Below are 24,631 nucleotides of genomic sequence, written 5' to 3' on the forward strand. Positions count from 1 at the left end.
AGACAGTGTTCAATTATTAGTAATTCCTAGAACATTAATTTTGGAAAGGCTTTTATTTGAAGATAAGTCATACATGTAATTCATGTGTTGTAGTAATTTGCTAAGTGAGTAGGTAGTTCATATTTTTTATGTGTAAAATTAAGTAAGAGTGTTATATTTTATGGTTAATGCATTTTGCTCCCTTTGTTTTCTGACCTCCTGTTATCAGAGGTGGTAAGGTCGGAAGCGACATGAGGGGTGAGTTGCAACGGTGAATGGAAGATGGAGGCTGGCTTTGATCTGTGACCTCTTACAGTTACACATCTTGTGGTTCTGTCCTCGGAAGCTGGAGATAGTTTGCACTGTGGGAACTTGGTCCCATTGCACTGAAGAGGAAGAAAAGAAGAGGAAGGAATGAGACACACTATGAAAGGAACTAGAGATGGAGAGAGGGATTTTGGAGGTGAACTGAGTTGTCACAGAGTGAACTGTCTGTAAACCACATGGAAAGGTTTGCCATGTTCCTGGCACTCCCTGTGACATCTAACTTTTGTTCTGTTGTGAGCCCATCTCCCATCTGTTCCTTTTCGTAGATGTTCATCATACTGGAGAGAGAGCCCTGATTAAATCAGAGAGGGCACAGTTATAGAGGGGGGCCAAGTCTATACCTACAAAAATAATGATCTGGGAGTACTTTTTGGAAGAGAAGTAACATTTAATTTTGACTTATTTTTACTTCTGGATTTTTAACCCTCTTCAGACCTTTTGTCTCTAATGCACAAGTATTTTGAGGATAAACCATGACATGTTTATGTTAAAAGTCTTGTGAGTTCAAAATTAATACTTCAGAGAAGTTTTTTTCCCAAAAAACTTTAAAATTCTTATTTTTTGTATTGGGGTATAGCCAATTAACAATATTGTGGTAGTTTCAGGTGATCAGTGAAGGGACTCAGCCATACATATACATGTATCCACTTTCCCCCAAACCCTCCTCCCATCCAAGCTGGCATATAATATTGACCAGAGTTCCATGTGCTATGCAGTAGGTTCTTGCTTGTTATCCATTTCAAATATAGTGGTGTGTACATGACTTTCCCAAAGTCCCTAACTATCCCTTCCCCCTAGCAACCATAAGTTCATTTTCTAAATCTATGATTCTCTTTGTTTTGTAAGTTCATTTGTATCATTTCTTTTTAGATTCCACATATAAGGGACATCATATGATATTTTTCCTTCTCTGTCTGACTTCATTTAGTATGACACTCTCTAGATCCATCCATGCTACTGCAAATGGCATTATTTCATTCTTTTTAATGGCTGAGTAATATTCCATTGTATATATGTACCACATCTTCTTTATTCAGTCCTATTGATGGACTTTAGTTGATGGGCTTGATAGTCCTGTTCAGTCCTTTATTCAGGTTGCTTCTATGTCTTAGCTATTTTAAACAGTGTTGCAATGAATGTTGGGGTACATGTATCCTTTTGGATCATGTTTTTCTCTGGATATATGCCCAGGAGTGGGATTGCAAGGTCATATGGTAGCTCAATTTTTAATTTTGTAAGGAACCTCGATACTGCTCTCCATAGCAGCTGCACCAATTTACGTTCCCACCTACGATGTAGGAAGGTTCCCTTCTACTTTGGAGATGTCTTAAGAAAGCATTAAGATCTCTTTTTGTGACTTTGAATTTAAAGATTGAAAGACTTCTCAAGCAAGGAGTGACTAGAGAAGTAGCTGGGCTTCTAGTGTAAACATAGATTATTTCTACCATAGATTTTGCATGTAGCTCAGGATGTAGTAATGGGAACAAGGACCTTAGCTTTGTTTTTTTTTTTTTTTTAGCATTGTTTTAATGAGCATATTCTCTTCTTTCTTTCTTTTTTTTTTAAACTGAATTACTGGTAAAGACATTAAATGCTTCCTGGAATTTTCTTTGTCTTCTTGTTGCAGTGCAAGATTCAACTGAGTTTTAAAAAGTAATCTGTTAGGGTATGGATAGCTTCTTTTGAAGTCTTTGAGGCTGTTGCTTAAAACCTCAGAGTGGTACTGTTCTTAATGGTTTAGGTATTTCCAAAGAAATCTTGAAAAATGTATCATCTCTCTATACAGGGTTATATATTTTGAAAAAAGCTACAGCAGAAATATGAACATTAGACATACTTTCTTAGGATGCAAAGACTACAGCCAAGAGCCTTAAACACCAAAATTGTTAGTATTCTGTAGATCACTCTATCACTGCTTTTAAAATGACAGAAGGAAACAGCAATCAGCCTCAAAAAGAAACTCTGTGTGATGTAAATATCGGTCTAAGTGTTTGTTCATAGTTGACGCAAAGTTAGCAGAGTTTAAAAAGATATATTTTTATACACACTTTGACTTTCAAAGCTATGTTTAAAACCACATACCAGCTGACTATATGTCACAAAATCTATGTATTTCAAAATGTCATTCATCCCCTTTCAGTTTTTGTTTGGTTTTACAACTGTGTTCACTTAGAATAGAGAACATATAAATGGATTGGTTACTCATTATATATTCTCAGCAGTTTTATGGTTTTATGACAAATTCAGCCAGTCAGACGGCAGGTACGTGGTAAAAGATACTTGTTCAATAATTACTAGGAGCAAATAATTTCAACTAGAGATAAGTGCAAATGGATTTTTCAGGCAGGGAGGTACCAATGATGCTGCTGGCTATAAGAGCAATAAGCTATCTACGTGGAATTAAGAGATTCTTTTATAGGTAAAAGTTACATTTGATTGAATCACAGTTTAGAAGCTGATAAGAGACTAGTATTTTTGTCATATATTGAATGTATTTTCTCTTTTGCTTATGATTAGCCTTCTCCAAGGTTTCTTTTATTAGTTTTGTCAAAAGACCAGCTTTTGGCTTAATTGCTCACCTTTGATGTTATATCTTCTCGTTTTCTATTGTTTAGCTTTCTTCTTTTGTTTATAATTTATTTCCTTCTATTTTCCTTAGCTTAACTTTTTAATAGCTTTTGGAGTTGAACTGTTAGCTCATCTGATTTTAATTTGCCTTGCTTTCTAATAAGTTGAAAACTTCAAGTTCCCCTCTAACTACTGCCTTAATGTCATCACACAAGTCTTAATACATGGTGCATGTGTTTCCTTCTGTTTAATTTCCTATTTAGAAATGGTTGTTTCCAGGCCAGGTTTTTTAAGCTTTCTTTGTTGCTTTATAAATTTACTGTGGTCAGAGAAATTAGTTTTTATAAAGTTGATTCTTTATAATTTGAAACATTATTGTGGCCTAATGTATAGTCAATTTTTAAATTGATCCATGTGTTCTTGAAAAGAACATGTTTACCATTTGCAAAATGGGCATTAGCTTTTTATTGTAAATATTATTTCCCACTGCTGAATTTCCTATTTCAAACTCTTACTGCTTTATTTTTTTCTATGCCCCTTTCAGGAAGCTGATACAGATGAGAATCAGGGAACTCTGACTTTTGAAGAATTCTGTGTGTTTTACAAAATGATGTCTTTGAGACGAGACCTTTATCTGTTGCTTTTGAGCTACAGTGACAAGAAAGATCATCTAACTGTGGAAGAACTGGCTCAGTTTTTGAAGGTGGAACAAAAGGTATCATTAGACTGTTGAACTGAATGTTTACTTAAAAATACTTGTGAAAGATACATGGGTTTCTCTTAGGGCTGGGTGTAGGTATATTTTAAATTTAAGTTAGAAGGGTAAATATCACAATTGCAAAAACATCTTATCTATGAGGTTTTAAAAATGTGTTCCCAGCAGCTTTAGAGAAATTGAATTAGTAAATTGAACACATACATAATTTTTAACCTTAAATATGCATATTTTTCCACAAAGTGGTGACTGCTGTCTCATGTGTTTCCTTTTAGGTACTATAGTAAGATTTTCTTTATGTTAGTAATATAGCTAGATATTTATTAACTATGATATAATTCTTTTTAAAAATTACTTATTTGGCTGTACTAGGACTTAGTTGCAGCATGTGGGATCTAGTTCCCTGATTGGGGATCAAACCTGGGCTCCCTGTATTGGGAGCATGGATTCTGACTGGACCACCAGGGAAGTCTCCTATGACATCATTCTTTTCTTTTTTTTATAGTTGGAAGATAATTGCTTTACATTGTTGTCTTGGTTTCTGCCATACAACAGTGTGAGTCAGCGATAAGTATACATATGTCTCCTCCCTTTTGAACCTCCCTCCCACCCCCAGCCCATCTAGGTTGTCACAGAACACCAGCTGAGCTCCCTGTGTTATATAGCAACTTCCCATTAGCTAACTGTTTTACATATGGTAACGTACATGTTTCAGTGCTACTCTTTTAATTCATCCCCCCCTCTCCTTTCCCCTCTGGGCCCACAGGTCTATTCTTTATGTCCCCACCTCTATTCTTGCCCTTGCAAATAGGTTCTTCAGTACCATTTTTTCTAGATTCTAGATATATATGCTTTAATACACAATATTTGTTTTTCTCTGATTCCCTTCACTCTGAATAATAGGTTCTAGATTCATTCACCTAGAACTGAGTCGAATTTATTCTGTTTTATGGCCGAGTAATATTCCATTGTATATATGTACCACAAATTCTTTATCCATTCATCTGCCCTTTGACATAATTCTTAACTAGCAAAATAGTACTTCACTGGTAAATATCTGCCCTCACACCTTGCCCTTATGCATCTCTTCCATATGGCTGTTCCTGAGTTGTATACTTTATAATAAACTGGTAACAGTAGCTAAAACACCTTTCTGAGTTCTGTAAGTCATTCTCATAAATCTTAGAAACTGAGTCACAGAAACCGACAAAGACTTTCTCCTTAGCTAAACAAACTCTAGGCAGGCTCTTTGGAGCCACTTTTTCTACTGGGTTCCATCCCTTGGCCTTGCCCTTAAGAATCCAGTTGTAGCAATAATTCTAAGTTGGTTTAACCAGAATTTCTATCCTTGACATCTACTCACCTTCGATGTCTGATAAAATTCCTCATCTACCACTATTCCCTGGGTGATATTTGATCACCTTGGCCTGCGTTTCAGGAAGAATCCTATTAGGTTGGGTTAGCCAAAATCCTCACTTCTGCCTGGTGTTTCTTCCATTGATCCCTACCTTGCTCTTTTGGCTGTAAATACCTACTTGTATTCAAAGTTGAATCAGTTCTATACTGAGTTCTCTTTTCCCCTTTTGTAGTAGTTAACTGATTAAAATCTGTTTTTAGTTTTAACCCACTTCCAGTTCTGATTATTCCTTGACAGAACTCCCAAATCTGTTAATAGGTCAGGTAGAGCTGGGGTAGTCTAAGCAACTCATTTGTGGCTGGCATCTGAAATAGGGGCAGCCTGTGGGCCTGAGTCTTGTGAAGTCTAATGCTAACTCCAGGTGGTCAGTGTCAGAACTGAATTGCATCATTGGAACACAGTTGGTGTCAGAGAATCAGAGATTCGGTGATGTCAGAAAAAAGAAACTAGACCTGGTAATATTTTACTTTGTTCCATTACCACCATCACATACATTTAAGGCATAACAGATTTATAAATTTCATTGTTGCTTTCCTAAGGAGTAAGCCAGATAGTATTAGCAAAATGTTTTATCCCAATCAGTTATTAAATTAGTTTGATAATTTGGCAAAGGCTGAGCTTCTCCATTAACAAAGTTAGCTCTAAGACAAGTAGAAAATGGGAATGGAGTAATAGAAGAATCCCCACCCCTCCAAGAGAATATGCCTTTCTAAATCTCTATTACCCTGTTTCTTGCAATTATAACTACTCTCGCTTTCTCATCAGAAGAACTCTTCCTAGTATAGTAGAAAGACCATTAGACCAGGAGTCTAGAAAGTCTGTATTTCACACCTGGCAAGTTGTTTTTTTTTTTAAACTTCGAGGATAATTACTTTAAAATGTTGTGTTAGTTTCAGTAAGCTGGTTGGAGGATCTTACGCAGGCCAATCAATATTGTTTCTGAGCCTTGGTTTCCTAATCTGTAAAAACGGGAGTTAATACCTACCTTCCTTATCTCACAGTGTCAGATTGAAGATTGATAGCGATGATGAATGTGAAAGCCCTTTGACAGAGATATTTGGAAGCACAGTAGTGTGAAAAATTAAAACATTTAAAGATATTGACTTCAAATTAATTTGTGCTAGCGGAATTTACCCAATCTAGCTGAATAGCAGTAGTGGATGTCACTTGCTAAGGGGCACGTATTTTTTGCCTCCTTTTGTTATATTGACATTCAACCAGTAAATTTTAGTTGGGCAAAATAGAAGCCACTGTTCTGTGACTTCTGCTCCTGGCAGGTGATTACCCATTTCCAGTTTAATTTTCTAAACTAGCTTGAAGCTACATGTGGATTTAACACAAAATAAATTAAAAAAAATTATCGTGTATCAAGAGGCATAAACCATAAGGAAAATATTAGTGTTCTGAAACTTTTATGTGTGGTCCAATATATCAAACATGATAAAATGAATGTCAGGTTCAAACTAGGAAAATACAATATACAAAAGAGAGAAATAGTGAATTTCCCTAGTGTAGAAAGTGCTGTACAGACTATTGGGGGGAGAAATGAATACTTGGTAGAAAAATGTACAAAACATAAAAAATTGTACAATGTCAATAACATTAAAAATGTTCATCCTTCACTAGTAATTAAAAAATGTGAAGTAAAACAAAGAGACCATTTTTCAACCATCAAATTAATAAAGGTTAAAATATAGTATGAAACATGGTATATGTATATTTCTGGTGAAGTTGGGAAATGATACAATCTTTTTATAGGGTAGTTTTATTATTTATCAATTTTTACATAATATATAAAACTTTGACCAATCCATTTTACTTCTAATAATTCATCCTAAGGAAATAGTTGTGCATAGAAAAAAGTTATCAAGTTGTGCATTTCAGCATTTTTTAGCAGAGAGAAAAATTGGACATAATCTAAGTGTGCAGCAGGAGAGTCATTAGTCAAGAGTTTTGTAGGGTTTTGAGTTTCGAAATGGGATTTTCACAGTGTAAAAAATCTGAGGCAATTTGACGATCCATATGGCAGTAATTCATTCATTTCTGATGGCATCAGATTGGTGTAGACACCAGTGTATTCAAATTTTACAGATTTACTCAGTTGTGAAATGAAATATCACTGCTGGCCACATATGCTGTCCAGGATTATGGGAATTCAAATATTGGCCTGTAGGCCAGACATTTTTATTTCACTTAAGCACTTTGAAAATTGAATTGATGACTTTGACAAGTCCAATTGCAGTTTGATTAGGACTTTCATCCTTAAAATACAATATGCTCAGAGAAATTCTCACTGCCTTTTATATCCATGAAGAAGTGCCAGTTAGGGAAGAAGCCAGTTGGCTGGATTTTCCCTTCCGTCACTTCCTTGCATCCACAGATCAATATCACACACATCCATTAGTCTGTGGTTCTAGAGTACAAGAGTTGGTTGAGACCCTTTTCCAGTTTTTCTATTTTTTTTTAATTTAAATATATATATATGCATATATATTTTTTTAAGTTCTACAGTGTTGTGTTGGTTTCTGCTATACAACAGTGCAGATCAGCCACAATTATAAATACATCCCCTCCCTCCCTAGACTCCCCCACTACCCCCATCCCATCCCTCCACGTCATCACAGAGCAGCAGAATGGGCTCTCCCTGTGCTACTCAGCAACCTCCCAGAAAGGGATAGTTCTAGCAGAGAAGAAAGGGACCAGCCATCCATCTTATACCTGATCGTGTATAATTGATGCTGCCCTCTTCATTCATCCCACTCTCTCCCCGCCGCACTGTGTCCACAAGTCCACGCTCCACATCTGCATCTCCATTCCTTCCCTTGGGCTGAATGTATTTTGTGTTTGATTCTTTTCAGAGTTTTGGTTTAGGAGTAAGAATCTTATTTCATTCCCTCCACCCTCCTCGACAGCCTTTCTTAGCAAGCCTCTACCTTTTTTTTAATCCTTTTGTTTCTTATGTATTGAAGAGTGAGGAAGAGAAGGCAGGAATATTGAAGCATCTTTATAGTTTGCAAATGCTTCTAGCTGTTAACCAAGAGCAAAGGCAGTGCCATAGATGAGTCAAAAGCAGATTTCTATTTATGTATGGCTTTTTATCTGAAATATGCATGTGGTTGGTTAATTCCAGGGGAATTTTCAGAACTTATGTGATCCCATGCTAGAAGGTCCTCTTCTTGTTGAACTTTATATGACACAGACCTATATATTATCCCTTTGTGGTGGTTCTAACAGTTGCTCATTTTGCTTTTTTGTTTTTTCTGTTGAAATATACCCTTGATTTTTCTGACTCAATTATATAAGTGTCATTTTTGCCCTTTCCTTTCATTACCCTTTACTGAATCCAGACTGGTTTGGTGAGAGTCATGGTCATTCTAATATCACATCTCTTGTGGGAAATAATTATAAATTCTTCTCTGATAGAACTATCCCTTTCTGGTGTTAGTATTCCTTTATCTTTTATTTTTAAAGCATTCTCTTCATCATAAAAAGCATTCCATTAAGAGCCTTTCCCAAATCTATTTCATTTTTCTTAATCACTCACAATTAAAGCAGTTGAGAGACTGTTCAGAGTAATTGTGTCTTGTAATATTTTTTCTCTTGAATACAGTTCCCAAAAGACATTTTCTATGAAATAGCTTTGTGTTTAAATGCTTTGAAATTTGTACCTTAATTTTAGGATGAGTTAGAGTAGCCATTTTGGGGAGATAAACAGTTACCGCAGTTGTTTTTTTCAGTTGGAAACTGAACGACCGTTCATCTAGAGATGTTTCTCTGCTCCCTCCTGAAATTGCCAAAAAATATAGTAAAAAGACCCCTGCTCCCTGTAAAACCACAAGGACAAAGAGAATAGGAGAGGATACAGAAACAGCAATATCTTGAAACTTGTCTAATCTAAAGGAGACCCCAGAGCACTGAAACCCAAGCCCACTGAGCAAGAAACCAAAAAACATGTTCATTTGCCTGGAAGAACCCAAGAAAGCTCAAGAATGAAATTCACACAATACTCTGAAAACAGGAGAGGAGCAGGGGTTGAAAGCACAAGCATTGGTTGGAAGTCTGATCCAGATGCTGCTAGGCCTCCAGATCCTCTCCCCTCCCTGTGGTAGCAGGGCAGCTGTCCCTTCTACACCCTGGCATGAAACTGAAAATAAAAAATGGAGGAGGGTGGACCAGAAGACTCTGGACTAAGTCATGCCAGGCACACCTGAGCGAGGGCCCTGAAACATAGGAGATGTGTCAGGCGGTTTTTAAAGATGGCTACAGTAGTTCCCGACTTCCCTGGTGGCTCAGATGGTAAAAGCATCTGCCTACAAAGCGGGAGACCCAGGTTCGATCCCTGGGTCGGGAAGATCCTCTGGAGAAGGAAATGGCAACCCACTCCAGTATTCTTGCCTGAGAAATCCCATGGATGGAGGAGCCTGGCAGGCTACAGTCTGTGGGGTTGCAAAGAGTCAGACATGACTGAGCAACTTCACAACAATAACAGTAGTTCCCATGTCCCTGTATGTATGTTGCTTTATGACATGACTTTGCTTCTCCTCCTGTCAAGAAGTGGAGTCTATTTTTCTGCCCCTTGAACCTGGCCTGACTTTGTGACTTGGATTGACTAGTGGATTGTGGCAGAATTGATGTACAAGGAATGTAGGTTTCAGAGTCTTGGCAGTTCCCTTCGTGTCCTGTTGCAGCTGTGAGACTATCATGTGGGGAAGCTGGGTACTTTCTCCGAGGAGGAGAGACCACATAAAGAGGCTCAGCCAACAGCAACCACAGTCATGTTGGTGAAGCCATTTTGGACTATATGACTGTAGTCATGTGACTAGCTGCCTACTTTTACCTAGAAACCCCCAGGTGAAAACAGAATAATTGTGTTGCTGGACCCAGTCCCACTTACCATCCTACATAGTTGTGAACAAGTTAGTGGTGGTTGTTTTAAGTCTCTTAAGTTTTGGAAATGGATAAAGTACAAAGATTAAGTGAATATTTATGAGCTGAAATGTGAGAACCATAGCCCCTACTCTTCCAAGTAGGACACTGGAAAAATTTCCTTAGAGGAATATTACTAACTTTGGTAGGTTAAATAGTAGCTTGAAAAGATACGTCCAAGTCCTAACTCCCTGTATCTGTAAATGTGACCTTATTTGAAAGTAGGGTCTTTGCAGATGTACTAAAGGGTGTTGAGATGAAATTATCCTAAATTTCGTGTGTACTCTAAATCCAGTGATGAGTGTCCTTATAAGCAACAGAAAAGAAGACACAGACACACGGAAAGAAGGTGGATGTGTGAAGATGGAAGCAGAGACTGTAGTTATGAAGCCTCAAGCCAGGGTTTGCCAGCAGCACCAGAAGCAAGGGGAGAGAAATGGAATGGATTCTCCCGCTGTGTCTCCAGCTCTAGGAAATAAACTCAAGGGGGAAAACCCCTCTAAAGATATTTACATCAGAAATTTCCTAAGAGTCCCACTGGCGAACTCTACAGTGAAGTTTACGAGTCACTAAGCTCTGCTCCAGAACACAGAGCTTTCAACCAATTTTTCCTTGCCTTAGTTTTAAATAGGTTTTTAAATAGTTGACTTAAAAAATGAGCTTTAAATAACCAGGGCTTACCACACGTTTGAGGAAATCCTCTGCTATAAAGAAAGAGACAAAGGCAAACAAGTAACTCAAGAAACTTAGAGGAAAGAGACAATGCAGGGGAAGGAAACTTTAGAAACTGACATTAATACATCAGAGTAATTAAAAAAGTTGCAGCCATGAAGAAAGAGCAAGGTGCTATGAGAAAAGAAGACTCAGAGGAAGAGAAGAGCAGGGAGCTACATTTGTTAGTTATCTTAGATAAAGTTGAGAAAATTTCCCCAAAAAGGAGAACAAACAGCAAAGAAACAGATAAATGAGAAGAAAATTATTTGATTAATCCTGAAGATCAGCTATCTGAATGATAGGAGTTACAGAAAAAGATGTGATAGAAGGGAGAATATTTATCAAACAAGTAACAAAAGATTATTAGCACCAAAAGGTAGGGGTGTCTAAACTGTTGGCATCCACTGAGTGCCAAGCACAGTGAATATAGAAAGATCCACGTAGAGACAAATCACAATGAAATTGTGCAATGCTAAGGTTAAAATGCGATGGCGCCCCACTCCAGTACTCTTGCCTGGAAAGTCCCATGGATGGAGGAGCCTGGTAGGCTGCAGTCCATGGGGTCTCTAAGAGTCGGACACAACTGAGCGACTCCACTTTCGCTTTTCACTTTCATGCACTGGAGAAGGAAATGGCAACCCACTCCAGTGTTCTTGCCTGGGGAATCCCAGGGACGGGGGACCCTGGTGGACTGCCATCTCTGGGGTCGCACAGAGGCGGACACAACTGAAGTGACTTAGCAGCAGCAGCAAGGTTAAAATGAACCCCTAAAAGCTTGCATAAAAGGGGGAAAAATCCCTTACCAAATTAACAAACAAAAATAGGTCCTGTGGAAAGAATTGGAATCAGAATGGCTTCAGACTTCTCAACAGCAATTCTGCAAGCCAAAAAAAAAACATTAAGCAATGATTTCTGACCTAGGATTTTCTGCCTGGTTAATTTGTCAACCAAATGTGTACACAGAATAAAAAAACAGATAACACAGAAAAATATGTACAAGAAATAATTTACTTTTCAAGTGCTCTTCAATAAGAATGACACAATGAAGTTAGGACAAAAAGCTGAGTGAAGTTCTAGAACACAACCAGCCTGGAAGAAGGAGGACCTTTATAGAGAAGAAAATGAAATTCATGGATTACCTGTTGCCTTGATGTGGAAAATAATACCGAGATACCATTAGAGTCACTGGGAAAAATTTGTGATAGGAACATTGTAAATTAAACAGATGAGTGGGAATTTCAGCAATTAAATCAGAAAAAAATTCTATACGAGCAGAAGCACAGGAGGATGGATGGAGAAACTATGAATATGTTACTTTGGTAAAAATAAAGGGAAGAGAGTTTAGCCATGTTGAAATTCTTTGCAAATTATGTTATGATTTTGTGTTTGGGGAATCATTCCAATCTGGAATTATCAAAGAAGTCAAATGAATGGATTTGAAAGTTACAAAAATTTCAAAAGTTAAGTTAAAATGCGGGAATTTCAGCTATACTAAAAAAAAAACTCACTTTGGAAAGTATTTCAATTTCTCATTAGAAATAAAGAAAAACTCCCAGACAATAGATATAACATAAGAAAAAAAGCTTTGGACTTGAATTCAGAAAGTTGAAATTTGAACCTTTGTTCTGCCTTTTAATGACTGTATGATTGATTGTGATAGGTAACCATTCTTTGTGTCCATTTTCCTACTTACAAGATGAAGATAAAAATACTAAGTTTACAAGAACTATAAAGATTATGGATGTAAGGACTTTTAATAAACTGCACAGCATTGATTACATTATGAATGTGTTATCAAGTTTTCCTCAAGTTCTTTTTCACACCATTTGCCTTATATAGAATAAACAATCATCAGTGTTAAAAGACAGTGAGGGGCTCAGATATTGATAGCAAACAAGACTTTCAAGTGAACTCCGTGGGAAAGAGGGAGAAAATGTTCCTATTCTGTCTTATCAGTCATGTCAAATAGAACACAAAACAATGGGGGAAGGACACTAAAGAGTATTAACGTACATTGAACCTTCATTCATAAAGTAAAATCCCAATATAACTTTCCAAGTGAGGTCTGGAAAACTTTCCAAGTGCAGGATTTTGCTCTTGGGAGGTTAATTAAATGAAAGCAAGGCTGGAGGAAGGATGGGAACTGATTTGCTTACATTTCCATTCTCATTGTTATGAGGTTTTACTATATTTCAATGAGTTAATCCTTAATACTTGTATTAAGGTTAGCTCTCATTAATTTTTATATGGTGCTCAGAAAATTGTGGGCTTTCTAGAATGCCTACTGATATTTTCACTAATTTAATGATATTTTTCAAATATGATTTTCGTTAGCACATTCTTTGTGTTTTGAGCTGGTAACATGTTCTCATGGGCAATTAACTCCATCCTAGGATGCCAGGATTTTTTTTCTTGTTGTTTGTTTGAATTTTGTTTTTAGATCTCACAGGCTCCTGGTAGACTGAGGCTAGTGCAAGGCCCTGATGTCTCTGAACAAATGGCCTCATAAACCAAATAATTGCAATGTAAGCTCAGTCTTCCAATGGAACATACAATTTTTTTTTATCAATTTCTTTCTGTTTTGTGAGAAATTATCTTTTAAACTGCATGTGATAAGTCTCTAGCTTATAACAGATGAATCAATGAGTTAATCAAAAGCCAGACTGGCTCAATCAAGTTACTCACAGGTAGCATGATATCATGTATTTATGTATTTTGGGGTGATGTCTGCTAAGGAGGCCTCTGCATGCAGTAAAGACTGTAAAATTTATGCAAAGAATGCAGCTAGCCTTAGGGGAACAAAGCATTCTGTGCTCCTTCAAACATGCAAAAATGGTTGCACTGTAGAGCTTTTTCTTTCCCTGCAAAAATTTAAGTGATATTAAATAGATGGTTTGAATTTAGAGTTCACTAGAACATAAGTATTGCACCTAAGAGGTAATGAAATTTTTGAAAATATCATAGAAATATAAAATACTGGCTCCCAATTTATCTTCTATTGTTATTCGTTAGTATATTTAAATATTGTTGTTCAATTGTGGGACTGAATGAATTTTTGATCAAAATATCACATCCTTTGTTAGTACTAAAGAGATTATTCTCAGAGTTTGCTTTTCCTAGTAACACACTAAGCATGTAATTTACTTGCAGCAAAGTGAAGGTGGCTCAGTCCTATCTGACTCTTTGCAACCCCATGGACTATACAGTCCATGGAATTCTCCAGATCAAAATACTGAGTGGGTAGCTTTTCCCTTCTCAAGGGGACCTTCCCGACCCAGGAATCGAACCGAGGTCTCCTGCAGGTGGATTCTTTACCAACTGAGCTATCAGGGAGCAAACTTCAGACTAACTCAGTACTGTTAGCATATACAGCTTTTTTGGGTACCATACATTTTTCTTAGAATTATTAATCTATTTAATCCTCACAGCTACCTTATAAGGTAGCCACAGAGAATGTGAGTGACTTATGTAAGAACACACTGTTACATGTGTTCTTAAGTAAGGCAGTTTATTTGAATATTAAGAGCACACGCTATATGTTAATATGAGGCAGTTGATTTGAATATAAGCACTCTCATTCCAGAGTTCTCACCTACCTTTTTATTTTCTTTTGCTAACCTTTATGTTCTTGAATCACTATGGCAGATTGCTCCCATGAATTGGTGGAAGGATCTGTAGATATATACACACAGGTGGATTTACCTAGAACATTATGCTTTGGTAGGGAGTCATTTTCTTTTTACATACAATTTATGATTAGCCAACTTCAGTGTTTGTATGGAAGGCATTACTTTTGCTAGCTACTGGCTTATAGTGGGAGAAGGCAATGGCACCCCACTCCAGTACTCTTGCCTGGAAAATCCCATGGACGGAGGAGCCTGGTAGGCTGCAGTTCATGGGGTCGCTAAGAGTCAGACACGACTGAGCGACTTCCCTTTCACTTTTCACTTTCATGCATTGGAGAAGGAAATGGCAACCCACTCCAGTGTTCTTGCCTGGAGAATCCCAGGGACGGGGGAGCCTGGTGGGCTGTCATCTCTGGGGTCGCACAGAGTCGGACACGACTGAAGCGACTTAGCAGCAGCAGACTTATAGTGAGTGGATTTTCAGTCATGCATTTGCACTGATTATTGACTTGGTTTTATTAATCTTATTGCTTCATGGAGATCAATAGTTGAACGACTATTTTCACTGATTAAATCAGAAAGATGCAGAGGAATACTGAGTTCATAATCATTTTCCAAAGATTAAGTAGTTATGACACAAGTAACGTCAAACACTGCTCATTTCACCATTTTGCATTGTATCAAGAACGCTTAAAAAATCAACATGCCTTTTTAGCATGGAGGAAAATATCTCATGAAATTGCAAGTATTCTACTATTGTTCTGTTTTGTTTAGATGACAAATGTGACAACAGACTATTGTATTGACATCATAAGGAAATTTGAAGTTTCTGAAGAAAATAAGGTGAAAAATGTCCTTGGCATAGAAGGTAAAATGATTAATATTCTTAATTTCTCATTTCTCCATTCAGTATTGTTAAGTTACCTTCTAGCAAAATTTTTAGGAAAAGAAATCGGGAGATATCCTTGGAATTACAGATGATTCAAACAAAATCCACAACACACACATAACTTCCTACAAATCAGATGTCATGATTTTGGTGTTTCTCTTACTTTTGCAATGACAATATCATTTTCCCCTCTGAGCAAGTCAGCTTGATACCACTATGTATAATATATGCCAAGAAATATTTTGACTTTTCTTAAATGCCTAATTTTTAGAAATAGTCTCAACCTAAGGAAGGAGAATTTGGTCTTAAATAAACATGTTTCTTTTAAAATGTTGGCAACTCATTTGTTTTACTTAGTTGGTAGTGGTAGAGAGGTTGTAGGAACTGAAAATTTTGTTAATGACTGTCTCATTTTATAGTTGAAGAAAGTGAGGCTTAAAGAAATTAAGTAATTTGCTCATAGTTCTATACTCAGAATCTAGCTCCTAGGTTTTTGCATATGAATGAAATGGTATGTTATATAGCTGCATGTATTTGTAAGTTCCATGTATTTAAAATATATAGGGAAATGAACTGTAGCCTGCTACCCAAAAGAGAACAGGTCCTAGGCAGAACACATAATCTTAATTAAAAAAAACCACGGGCACCCCCCAGCTGCCCACAAGAGCATCCGAAGCCATGGTTTATCTCACCAGTTTTGATTGTTGGCCTCCTATTCCCCAAACAGGCTCAGTGTAGACAAGGGGGTTTTGACACTGTAGGTTTACTTCCGGGGACAGAGGCTAATTAAAATGAAGAGAAATGATTTAATGTTTATATGTTTAAAAGCTATTTTAAAAACAATGAAAGAAGATAAACTAATTTGGACCTTTCTTTACCAATAAATGAATTACTTCCTTGGTGTAGGGCCTTAAGAGATGGAATTAAACATGCTTTCTAAGTTATGGCCATAACCATGAAGATGAACATAAAGAAATTCTCCAGTTTCCCAGGCTATCTACTGGTGGTTTTACCACAGGATTTTTGAAGAGCTGAAATGGTTTACCCTAGTGATCATTTAAGTACTTGTAGGACATTTACATATTTGTTGTATTAATGAATGCCTCTCCTACCCAGAAACTTATGTTTTTGAAAAACTTAGAAAAATTGATAGGGTTTTCTGCATAATCTTACAGCACTTTATCACTTTTATCAAATGTGCTAGCCATTAGCAGCATCTTCCCAAACCAGCTTCATAGTCAAATAATCATACCCTGATTTTAGGCTATGCCTAATTCCTGACCTTTACCTCCACTATGACACAGACAATACTGTTTTTCAAATCAGCTTAACAACCTATCAGATTGCTATTGATCAGTATATCACTTTGGATAAATACGGCTTTAACACTGCATCAGCCACCTGGTAGGTCACACTGCATACTCACAGCTGGAGCTCAGAAGTTACTGAATAGTGATGCAATAAGCCCCTCACTCCCCCAATCAAAATTCTTAAAAAGTCTGTTTTTCTTTAGGTTACATTTAAACTGCTACTCCCCAAAGTCACACTGCAGTTTTTGACACTATTTGACCTGGGCAATCCCCCTATTGCCTCAGTATTCCCTGCAAAGGTTGTCCTGAAGGTAAATAAGATAAGCACTCTGGACAAACTTTGATCTCTTTTGTACTTCTTGGAGTCGGGTAAGTATATAGGCTTTATTTACTAATTTATTTTGAAGATTTTTGTGTTTTTTTTGATGTGGACCATTTTTTTAATCCTCTGTTGAATTTGTTACAGTACTGTTTCTGTTTTATATTTTGGTTTTTTGGCCTTAAGGCCAGTGGGATCTTAATTCCCCAACCAGGGATTGAACCCACACCCTCTGCCCTGGAAGGCAGTCTTAACCACTGGACCGCCAGGGAAGTCCTTGGCTTCCAAGCTATAACACTTCCCTTTCTTTTCCAAAGGCTTCACGAACTTCATGCGTAGTCCTGCTTGTGACATCTTTAACCCCCTGCATCATGAAGTGTACCAGGACATGGATCAGCCCCTGTGCAACTACTACATTGCTTCCTCCCACAACACATACCTGACTGGGGACCAGCTCCTGTCTCAGTCCAAAGTGGACATGTATGCGCGGGTGCTGCAGGAGGGCTGTCGCTGTGTGGAAGGTGCGTGCCTTGTCTGAGCGCCAGTGTGTGTCAATGAATATGTCCTTTAGTTAATAAAGTCTAGTGGAAATAATGGAGACCTAAAAAATGTACTCATACTAATCAAAACCATGTTTCCACTTATTATAAAGTGATTCTTATTCTTTCTTTTTTTTAAAGAGTGAGCAGGACCTGGTCATTGCCTGTGATCTTTCTTTTTAAAAAACATTTATTTATTTGGACATGTGGGATCTTCCAGTTATAGTATGCAGGGTCCTTTTTCAGTTGTGGTGTGCAGAATCTAGTTCCTTGACTGGGGATTGAACCCAGGCCTTCTGCATTGGCAGTCCAGAGTCTTAGCCACTGGACCACCAGGGAAAAACCCGTCTGTAAAGTTATTCTTAATTCATAATCCTGTCTCCCCCTTACAGATCAAGCAGGGAGAGAGATATGTACTAGCAGTTGGGAGGCACACCTTCAGGTGCTGAAAAATTGTGATGAACATGGAAGTTTTTTTATTAAATGATGGTAAAAACAGTTTAGAATAACTGTTTATTTTTAAGGTACTTAATGATGTGTCAATCAGCCAACACTTATTAAATTTCTAGGAGGTTCTTGGGGGTGAGGACACAGATGTGAGACATAGTTTCTGTCTTTAAGTAGCTCACAGTCTAATAGAAGAAGTGGACACTAAAAACAATAATACGGTGTGAGAATTCGACCAGTTGATGCATATGTGGTAGAAAGGGGGTACAGAGAGTGAAGGGGTGTGGTAAAATGAGATAAGTCAGTCAGGGAAAATAGATGGGTCTGCGAGAAAGAGTTTTGAGTGCTGTGATAAGGAGCTTCAGGTTTAGCTTTTGGTAATAAGCATCCAGTGAATTGTTTTAATACCTACAGTGATATGGTCACACTTGCAGTTTAGAAAGATTGCTTGGGCAGCAGTGTAGGAAGAAAATTTTTTTTTAATGATATATGTTTGTAGAGGGGTAAGAGAGGTGAAACTGGGGCAAGGAGAATGGTGGGAAAGCTACTGAAATGATTCAAAGGAAGGATTATAGAAGATTAGATTATGAAAGCTTAGACTAAGTGAGAACGAGGTTTATATGGATATTAAAGAAGTAAACTTGCAGGACCTAGCAAGAAAAGTGAAGGAAGTAAGGCAAGCAGGGGAGAGCTGGAAGGAGTGATGGAGCCATCATCTCCTCTGGGGCCCGAAAGGAAGAGCGTGGATGAGTTCAGCTGTCCCTGGGTTGGGTTTATAGTAAGTCTGTAACGTTTATGTAGACATTCCTATCAGTCAGTTAAATAAGAATAGAAGGATCCAGACAAGATAAAGATTCCACAATTCTGAGTTTTCTATGTGGTAGTGTACGAGATCACTTACAGAGACCTTCACGTGTAAGTGTAGGTGAAAATGTACAAGTCCCACTTAGGGGACTGCAGTCTCTCAAATATCTCCCTCCCCAAACCTGCATCAACAAATTCCTCCTCTGTGGTTTGGTGTGAAGTTTTCACTGTTGCAATAGTCTACGACTGGACGGTGAAAGTCAGTTTCTGGAAGGTTTTATTGAGAAGAAGAAGTGTATTTATCTGGGAGACTTGGTCAGCTTTGTACGTACTCAGCTTCCTGTTTGAAACTATGGTGGTCACCTTGGCTTTTAATGTACTGGGAAGGAACAGGGAATTCACCATGATTTCATCCCCTTTTGTGGGCTAGATTCTGGTTAATTGCTTTCCATACATTCTCATTTAGTTCTTACAGCACTAAGGAAGATGGAGTGATCTCCTTAAGAAGAGGGGTAGGGTTGATGACTCAAGGTGCCATAGCTGGAAAGGTTGGAAGCTGGTATTTCAACTCAAGCTGTCTGACTGCACCACTTTGCTTCTCCAGGAAGCCTGTGTGGTCTTTGGAGGAACAAGCATTGAATGACATGATCAGCCCAAGGTGAGGTCAAATGCAGGCCATCTGGTCACATAAGGAAGGCCAGAAAACATAATGCAAAGCACAGAGGGGAGGTTGGCTTTAATAGGAGGCATTTGCTTGGCATCTAAATATCTACATGTTTCTAAAGACTTTAGAACTTGATAACCTGATCTTTCATGCTCTCTTGACAATTTGTCAGCCCTGTAATATGAAGATCTTAGCTTACACTTCAATCTTGGGTCCGGAGGCACCAATCTATAGACACCCAGCAGTGCTTTATCTACCTTGGTTCCGGATGAAGTTGTTTTTATTGTTAAGCAGCTGTGGCTAGGATTTAAGGAACTTGATTTATAGAATGTAGCAGGTGGTGGATTAAAAACTGCAGGCCCACAGATAATTTTCTGAAGCAGCTCTTGGCAAGTATAGTACTTAGAGAAGGAGAGTAATGCTTCTGGACAGTTTCTTCATGGTACTGTGACCTGAAGAATCTCTCCACTTTCAAGCATCTGTGTGGTTAATATTGTGTTTTCTATCTCTATTAGTTCAGTTGCAGCAATATCCTTGGTCAGGGTGTATATCGTGACTTGAGGAACACTAATCAGTCTTGTTTTTGATGAAGTGGGTTTGTCAACAAATCACATAGACAACATTTTTTTTTTTTTTCTTTTTTACATGGCCTTTCATTTCCCTTAATTTTCAGCCCTAGTTGCTTAATAAATATGGATGTTCTGTCCAGGGGATTTTCACTCTCATTATGGAACTGATGTTGCATTGCCATTATAATCGGTTTACAGCTTTCCCTGTTATCTCTGGGAGCGCTATCAGGGTGGAACATTTCTAAGTTCCACTGTGAAAAGCCGTCATGTTAACCTCTCAGCTGGTCCTCAGATCTGACCAACTCTTTGTCAGGGTGCTTTCAGGGGCCTCTATTGTGTGGTCTGATTGAAAAAAATGGACTTGGCTATTTCGTGGCTAGGAAATTGGTTAGAGGATTTCTACTTTGCCAATGTTCTCGTCACAGCACTAGCTCTTACAAGAGGTCTTCATGGCCATTTGAACTCAGCTACTGATGCTGAGGCTGAAACTCCAATACTTTGGCCACCTCATGCGAAGAGCTGGCTCATTGGAAAAGACCCTGATGCCGGGAGGGACTGGGGGCAGGAGGAGAAGGGGACGACGGAGGATGAAATGGCTGAATGGCATCACCGACTCAATGCACATGAATTTGGGTGAACTCCGGGTGTTGGTGATGGATAGGGAGGCCTGGTGTGCTGTAATTCATGGGGTCGCAAAGAGTCGAACACAACTGAGCGACTGAACCGAACTGAACTAAACTGATCAATGCTAGTCATTCACATGCCAGCACCATTTGGGAGTGTTGTTTTCCTCATTTAACAGACAAGTGATAAAATAGACATAAAAAGTGAATATTAGGAGACCATCCTCAACTATGCAAATTCTTCTTATTATAAATGTTAGCAAAAGAACACCTTCTTTCATGTGTTAGCAAAAGAATACCGCATGACTAATGTGGTTACTCATGAAGAGATATTTTTTTGGCTATATGATAATCTGGTTAGTGTGGCATTGCCTACTACTTTGCATTCTTTTTCAAAAGAAAGTAACTCATTTATGAGGAGCCCTGTTATGCCCTTTTTCTTCTAAGATGGGATATAAATTGGGGTATATTGTTAAGTTACATACTTTTGAAACATCTGTTTATTTTTTTCATGTCTGTATTCAAACAAAGAATATAAAATACATGTCAAAAGATGGATGGAGCTTCTCTTCTGAGAAGATACCTTCTTATATTTGACTTCATTCAGGCCCAAAGACAACCCTGGTGGCTTAGTGGTAAAGAATCTACCTGCCCACACAGGAGACATAGGATCGATCCCTGGGTTGGGAAGATCCCCTGAGAAGGAAATGGCAACCCACTCCAATATTCTTACCTGGGAAATCCCATGAACAGAGGAGCCTGGAGGGCCACAGACCATGGGGTGGCAAAGAGTTGGACATAACTGAGTGACTAATGCTTTTGCTTTCAGGTTCTTGTTGGTATTTGAATTTGTGACCCCCTATCATAAGGAAGGGCAACATCATGAGAGCTGGCAAGGTTATCTGTGGGGGATACTTGTTTAGGATCCAAATTCTTAATTAAGGATTTGACCCTTGATTGGGACTGAAACGAACAAAGTGAAGGAGGACATGTCAGTTGACCTTAAATGAAAGAAGCAAAGACATGGAAGTAGGATTGTATGTGAGGAAGCTTGCGTAACTGGAAGAAGTCTGGTAGTTTTGTTGTTAGGAGAAAAAAATGTTTGACTTGTTAAACAGAAGCTAGGATACTAATTAACTAGTTTTTCAATCCTAGTGCCTTAAAACAAGTGAAGTTTATTTTTTATGTGAAGTCCAAAATAGCTGTTCCTAATGGGGGAGTCTTTCTGGCAGTGATTTAGGGATGCAGGCTCTTTCCCTCAGCATCTGTGCCATCTTCAGCACAACTTCCAAATCACAGCAGAAGAGGGAGCATGAATGACTGTGTAAGGCAGGCTTTCATAGGCCAGACGTGGAGGTGGTGCATCACTTCTACCCACATTTCAGCAGCGTGTCCTACTGCAAGGGAAGCTGAGAATTGTAGTCCAGCTCTGAACCAGGGCCAGAGAGAAGACAACCTTAGCTGAATGGCAAGTCTCTAGCACCAGAGATAGGGAGGGACCTTGGAGTTAAGCAGGCAGCAGCTTCCATAGACTTTATTTATAAATTTAACATATATCTACTGAGTACATAATATGTACTGGATGCTATGTTATGCACTGAATATGCTTCAAAGCAAAGTAGTGACATGGAGAAAGCAGTGTTTGGAGAAATTAGTCTGGTAGTGGAGTGTAAAACAAGGGAAGACAAACTCTGAGTCGGGGAGGATGGTGAGGAAGCTTTTGTGTTTCTGCAGCTGGGGGCCAGTGAGTTTGTCCATATACATAACAGTATCAATAGTATCAATAACAATAATGATTACTATGTGCCATGCAGGATTATAATCATCTTCACAGGTACTTATTTATGAATCACTCAGACTTACAATTCAAGCCTTGCTCTTAGTTTTCCTTTTATGGATGGGGAAACAATACTTTAAATTATTAAATCATTTGTCCATGTTCACATAACTCTTAGCAGGGCCTAAAGATTTGAACTTCAGAAGTCAATGCTGTTTTACAACTACTGTAGAATTAATAAAATGGAAATAAATCTAATGAAAACATAATGAGTTTAAGTGAACAATAATGAAAAGGACTGGTTTTGATTTGAGAGGGTCATTGAGACTTCATAAAAGAACAGTAAAGTGAAAGAAGTAAAATTAGAGAAATAATCTGATAAGAAATATCACTATCCTCAAGCATACTCAGTTGGATTTAGATCAATTTCTTTTTTTTTGAAAAACTTATTTTGTACGAGAATATAGCTGATTAACAATGTTATGATAGTTTCAGGTTAACAGTGAAGGGGTCCAGCTATACATACCCATATATCCATTCTTCCCTAAACTCCGCTCCCAACCAGTCTGCCACATAATGTTGACCAGAGTGCTCTGTGCTATGCAGTAGGTCCTTATGGGTTATCCATTTTAAATATAGCAGTGTGTTTATGTCCATCCCAAACTCCCTAACCATCCCTTCTCCCCATCCTCCTCCCCGCTACCCCGGCAACCATAAGTCCATTCTCTGAGTCTCTTGGATTTAGATCAATTCTAATGAGAGTTCTTGGTAAATGCTAAGCTGATTGTATGATCTCGTTGTTAACTGTAAGCATTCACAGTAAATCATTTATAATCTTTAATTCCTTATCCTGATAAATATGCCAGAACACTCATTTTGGTCTGACATCTTTGTCATGATCATCCTAGTGTATAATCTCAAACAACAAACTTAATACGTGTCTGATATTTCCAGAAATATTGGGAAATACCAGAAATTTTGAGTTGTTGATGTGATGTTCTTTTTCTGGCAGTTGACTGTTGGGATGGCCCGGACGGAGAGCCAGTGGTGCACCACGGTTACACACTCACTTCAAAGATCCTCTTCAGAGATGTTGTGGAGACCATCAACAAGCATGCCTTTGTGAAGAACGAGTAAGTCAAGCACAGCGGGGAATCAGGCTCAGCTGGCACACGGGACGCTGACTGCTGTAACTTGGCCACCAAACCACATGCTTCCTTGGAGGCCACATCTCCCTTTCTCCTGCCGCAGTTCTCTCCCTCCTTCCCAACAAAACATTGAACAAATAGCATGGGCCCCACAACCATGCTTTCTTGTGCTCTCTTCATTCCTTACCCCATTCTCTCTCAAGATGCTGCCTCCTTGAAGCCTATTCTTCCAAAGAGTGACCTCAAAGTTTCTAAACCCAGGGTTTACAGTGTCCATAAAGTTTAGAAATGCAGATTACTGTACACAATAAATAGCTTATCAGTATTGTTCAGTTCAGTCACTCAGTCGTATCTGACTCTTTGCGACCCCATGAACCCCAGCACGCCAGGCCTCCCTGTCCATCACCAACTCCCAGAGTTTATCCAAACTTATGTCCATTGAGTTGGTGATGCCATCCAACCAGCTCATTCTCTGTCATCCCCTTCTCCTCCCGCCCTCAATCTTTCCCAGCATCAGGGTCTTTTCAAATGAGTCAGCTCTTCGCATCAGGTGGCCAAAGTATTGGAGTTTCAGCTTCAATATCAGTCCTTCCAATGAACACCCAGGACTGATCTTCTTTAGGACGGACTGGTTGGATCTCCTTACAGTCCAAGGGACTTTCAAGAGTCTTCTCCAACACCAGAGTTGAAGCATCATTTCTCTGGCACTCAGCTTTCTTTATAGTCCAACTCTCACATCCATACATCAGTATTGTATGCCAATACAATAAAATAATAATGTCTTGATTTCCAGACTTGTTGGATTTCCTATACATACTGCAGTGTCTGGAATCTGTATGTCACTTGACCCCTCCTTGGCATTGGATGACATTGGTGAACATTTTCTCCTTAATACTTGCTTTTGGCGGGGCAGGGGGGGGGGGCGGGGCGGCGGTGGTCTTCTGTTAAAACACTCTCTCCTCTATTGCTGCCATTGCTTCTCATTCTCTTTCTTTAGCCTATGGTCTTCCAGGCCACTTTCTCACTCCTTTAATAGTCACTATTTCTGGGACTTCTCTGATGGTCCAGTGGTTAAGACTCTGCACTTCCAATGCAGGGGATGCAGGTTGGATCCCTGGTTGGGGAACTAAGATCCCACATGCCAAGTGGAGTAGTCACCAAACAAAGAAAAAAGTCATCATTTCCCAACGTGTCTTTGGTCTACTTCTTGGTTATTTGCCAATTTATATCGAGAATGTTCTTCCTAAGTTTCAGAGATATATTGAAAAAT

At 38.5% G+C, this 24,631-nt stretch overlaps 1 protein-coding gene and 1 non-coding gene across 7 annotated transcripts in view; one reads left to right on the forward strand and one right to left on the reverse strand.

The window, feature by feature from the left end:
• Positions 1–24,631, forward strand: part of PLCH1 (phospholipase C, eta 1) — a 253,204-nt gene that overhangs the window by 154,324 nt on the left and 74,249 nt on the right. For all 6 annotated transcript variants that reach the window (XM_010844736.1, XM_010844734.1, XM_010844735.1 and 3 more), the window contains 4 exons: positions 3,419–3,589; positions 15,047–15,140; positions 17,108–17,311; positions 23,226–23,346. In XM_010844736.1, the coding sequence (XP_010843038.1) occupies positions 3,419–3,589; positions 15,047–15,140; positions 17,108–17,311; positions 23,226–23,346 (590 nt within the window). The remainder of the gene's footprint in view (positions 1–3,418; positions 3,590–15,046; positions 15,141–17,107; positions 17,312–23,225; positions 23,347–24,631) is intronic.
• Positions 17,596–17,668, reverse strand: TRNAG-GCC. Its single transcript has one exon. It is a non-coding gene; the product is annotated as a tRNA-Gly (tRNA).

This window comes from Bison bison, unplaced genomic scaffold (assembly GCF_000754665.1).
Source record: "Bison bison bison isolate TAMUID 2011002044 unplaced genomic scaffold, Bison_UMD1.0 scf7180017864207, whole genome shotgun sequence".
Lineage (NCBI taxonomy): Eukaryota > Metazoa > Chordata > Mammalia > Artiodactyla > Bovidae > Bison > Bison bison.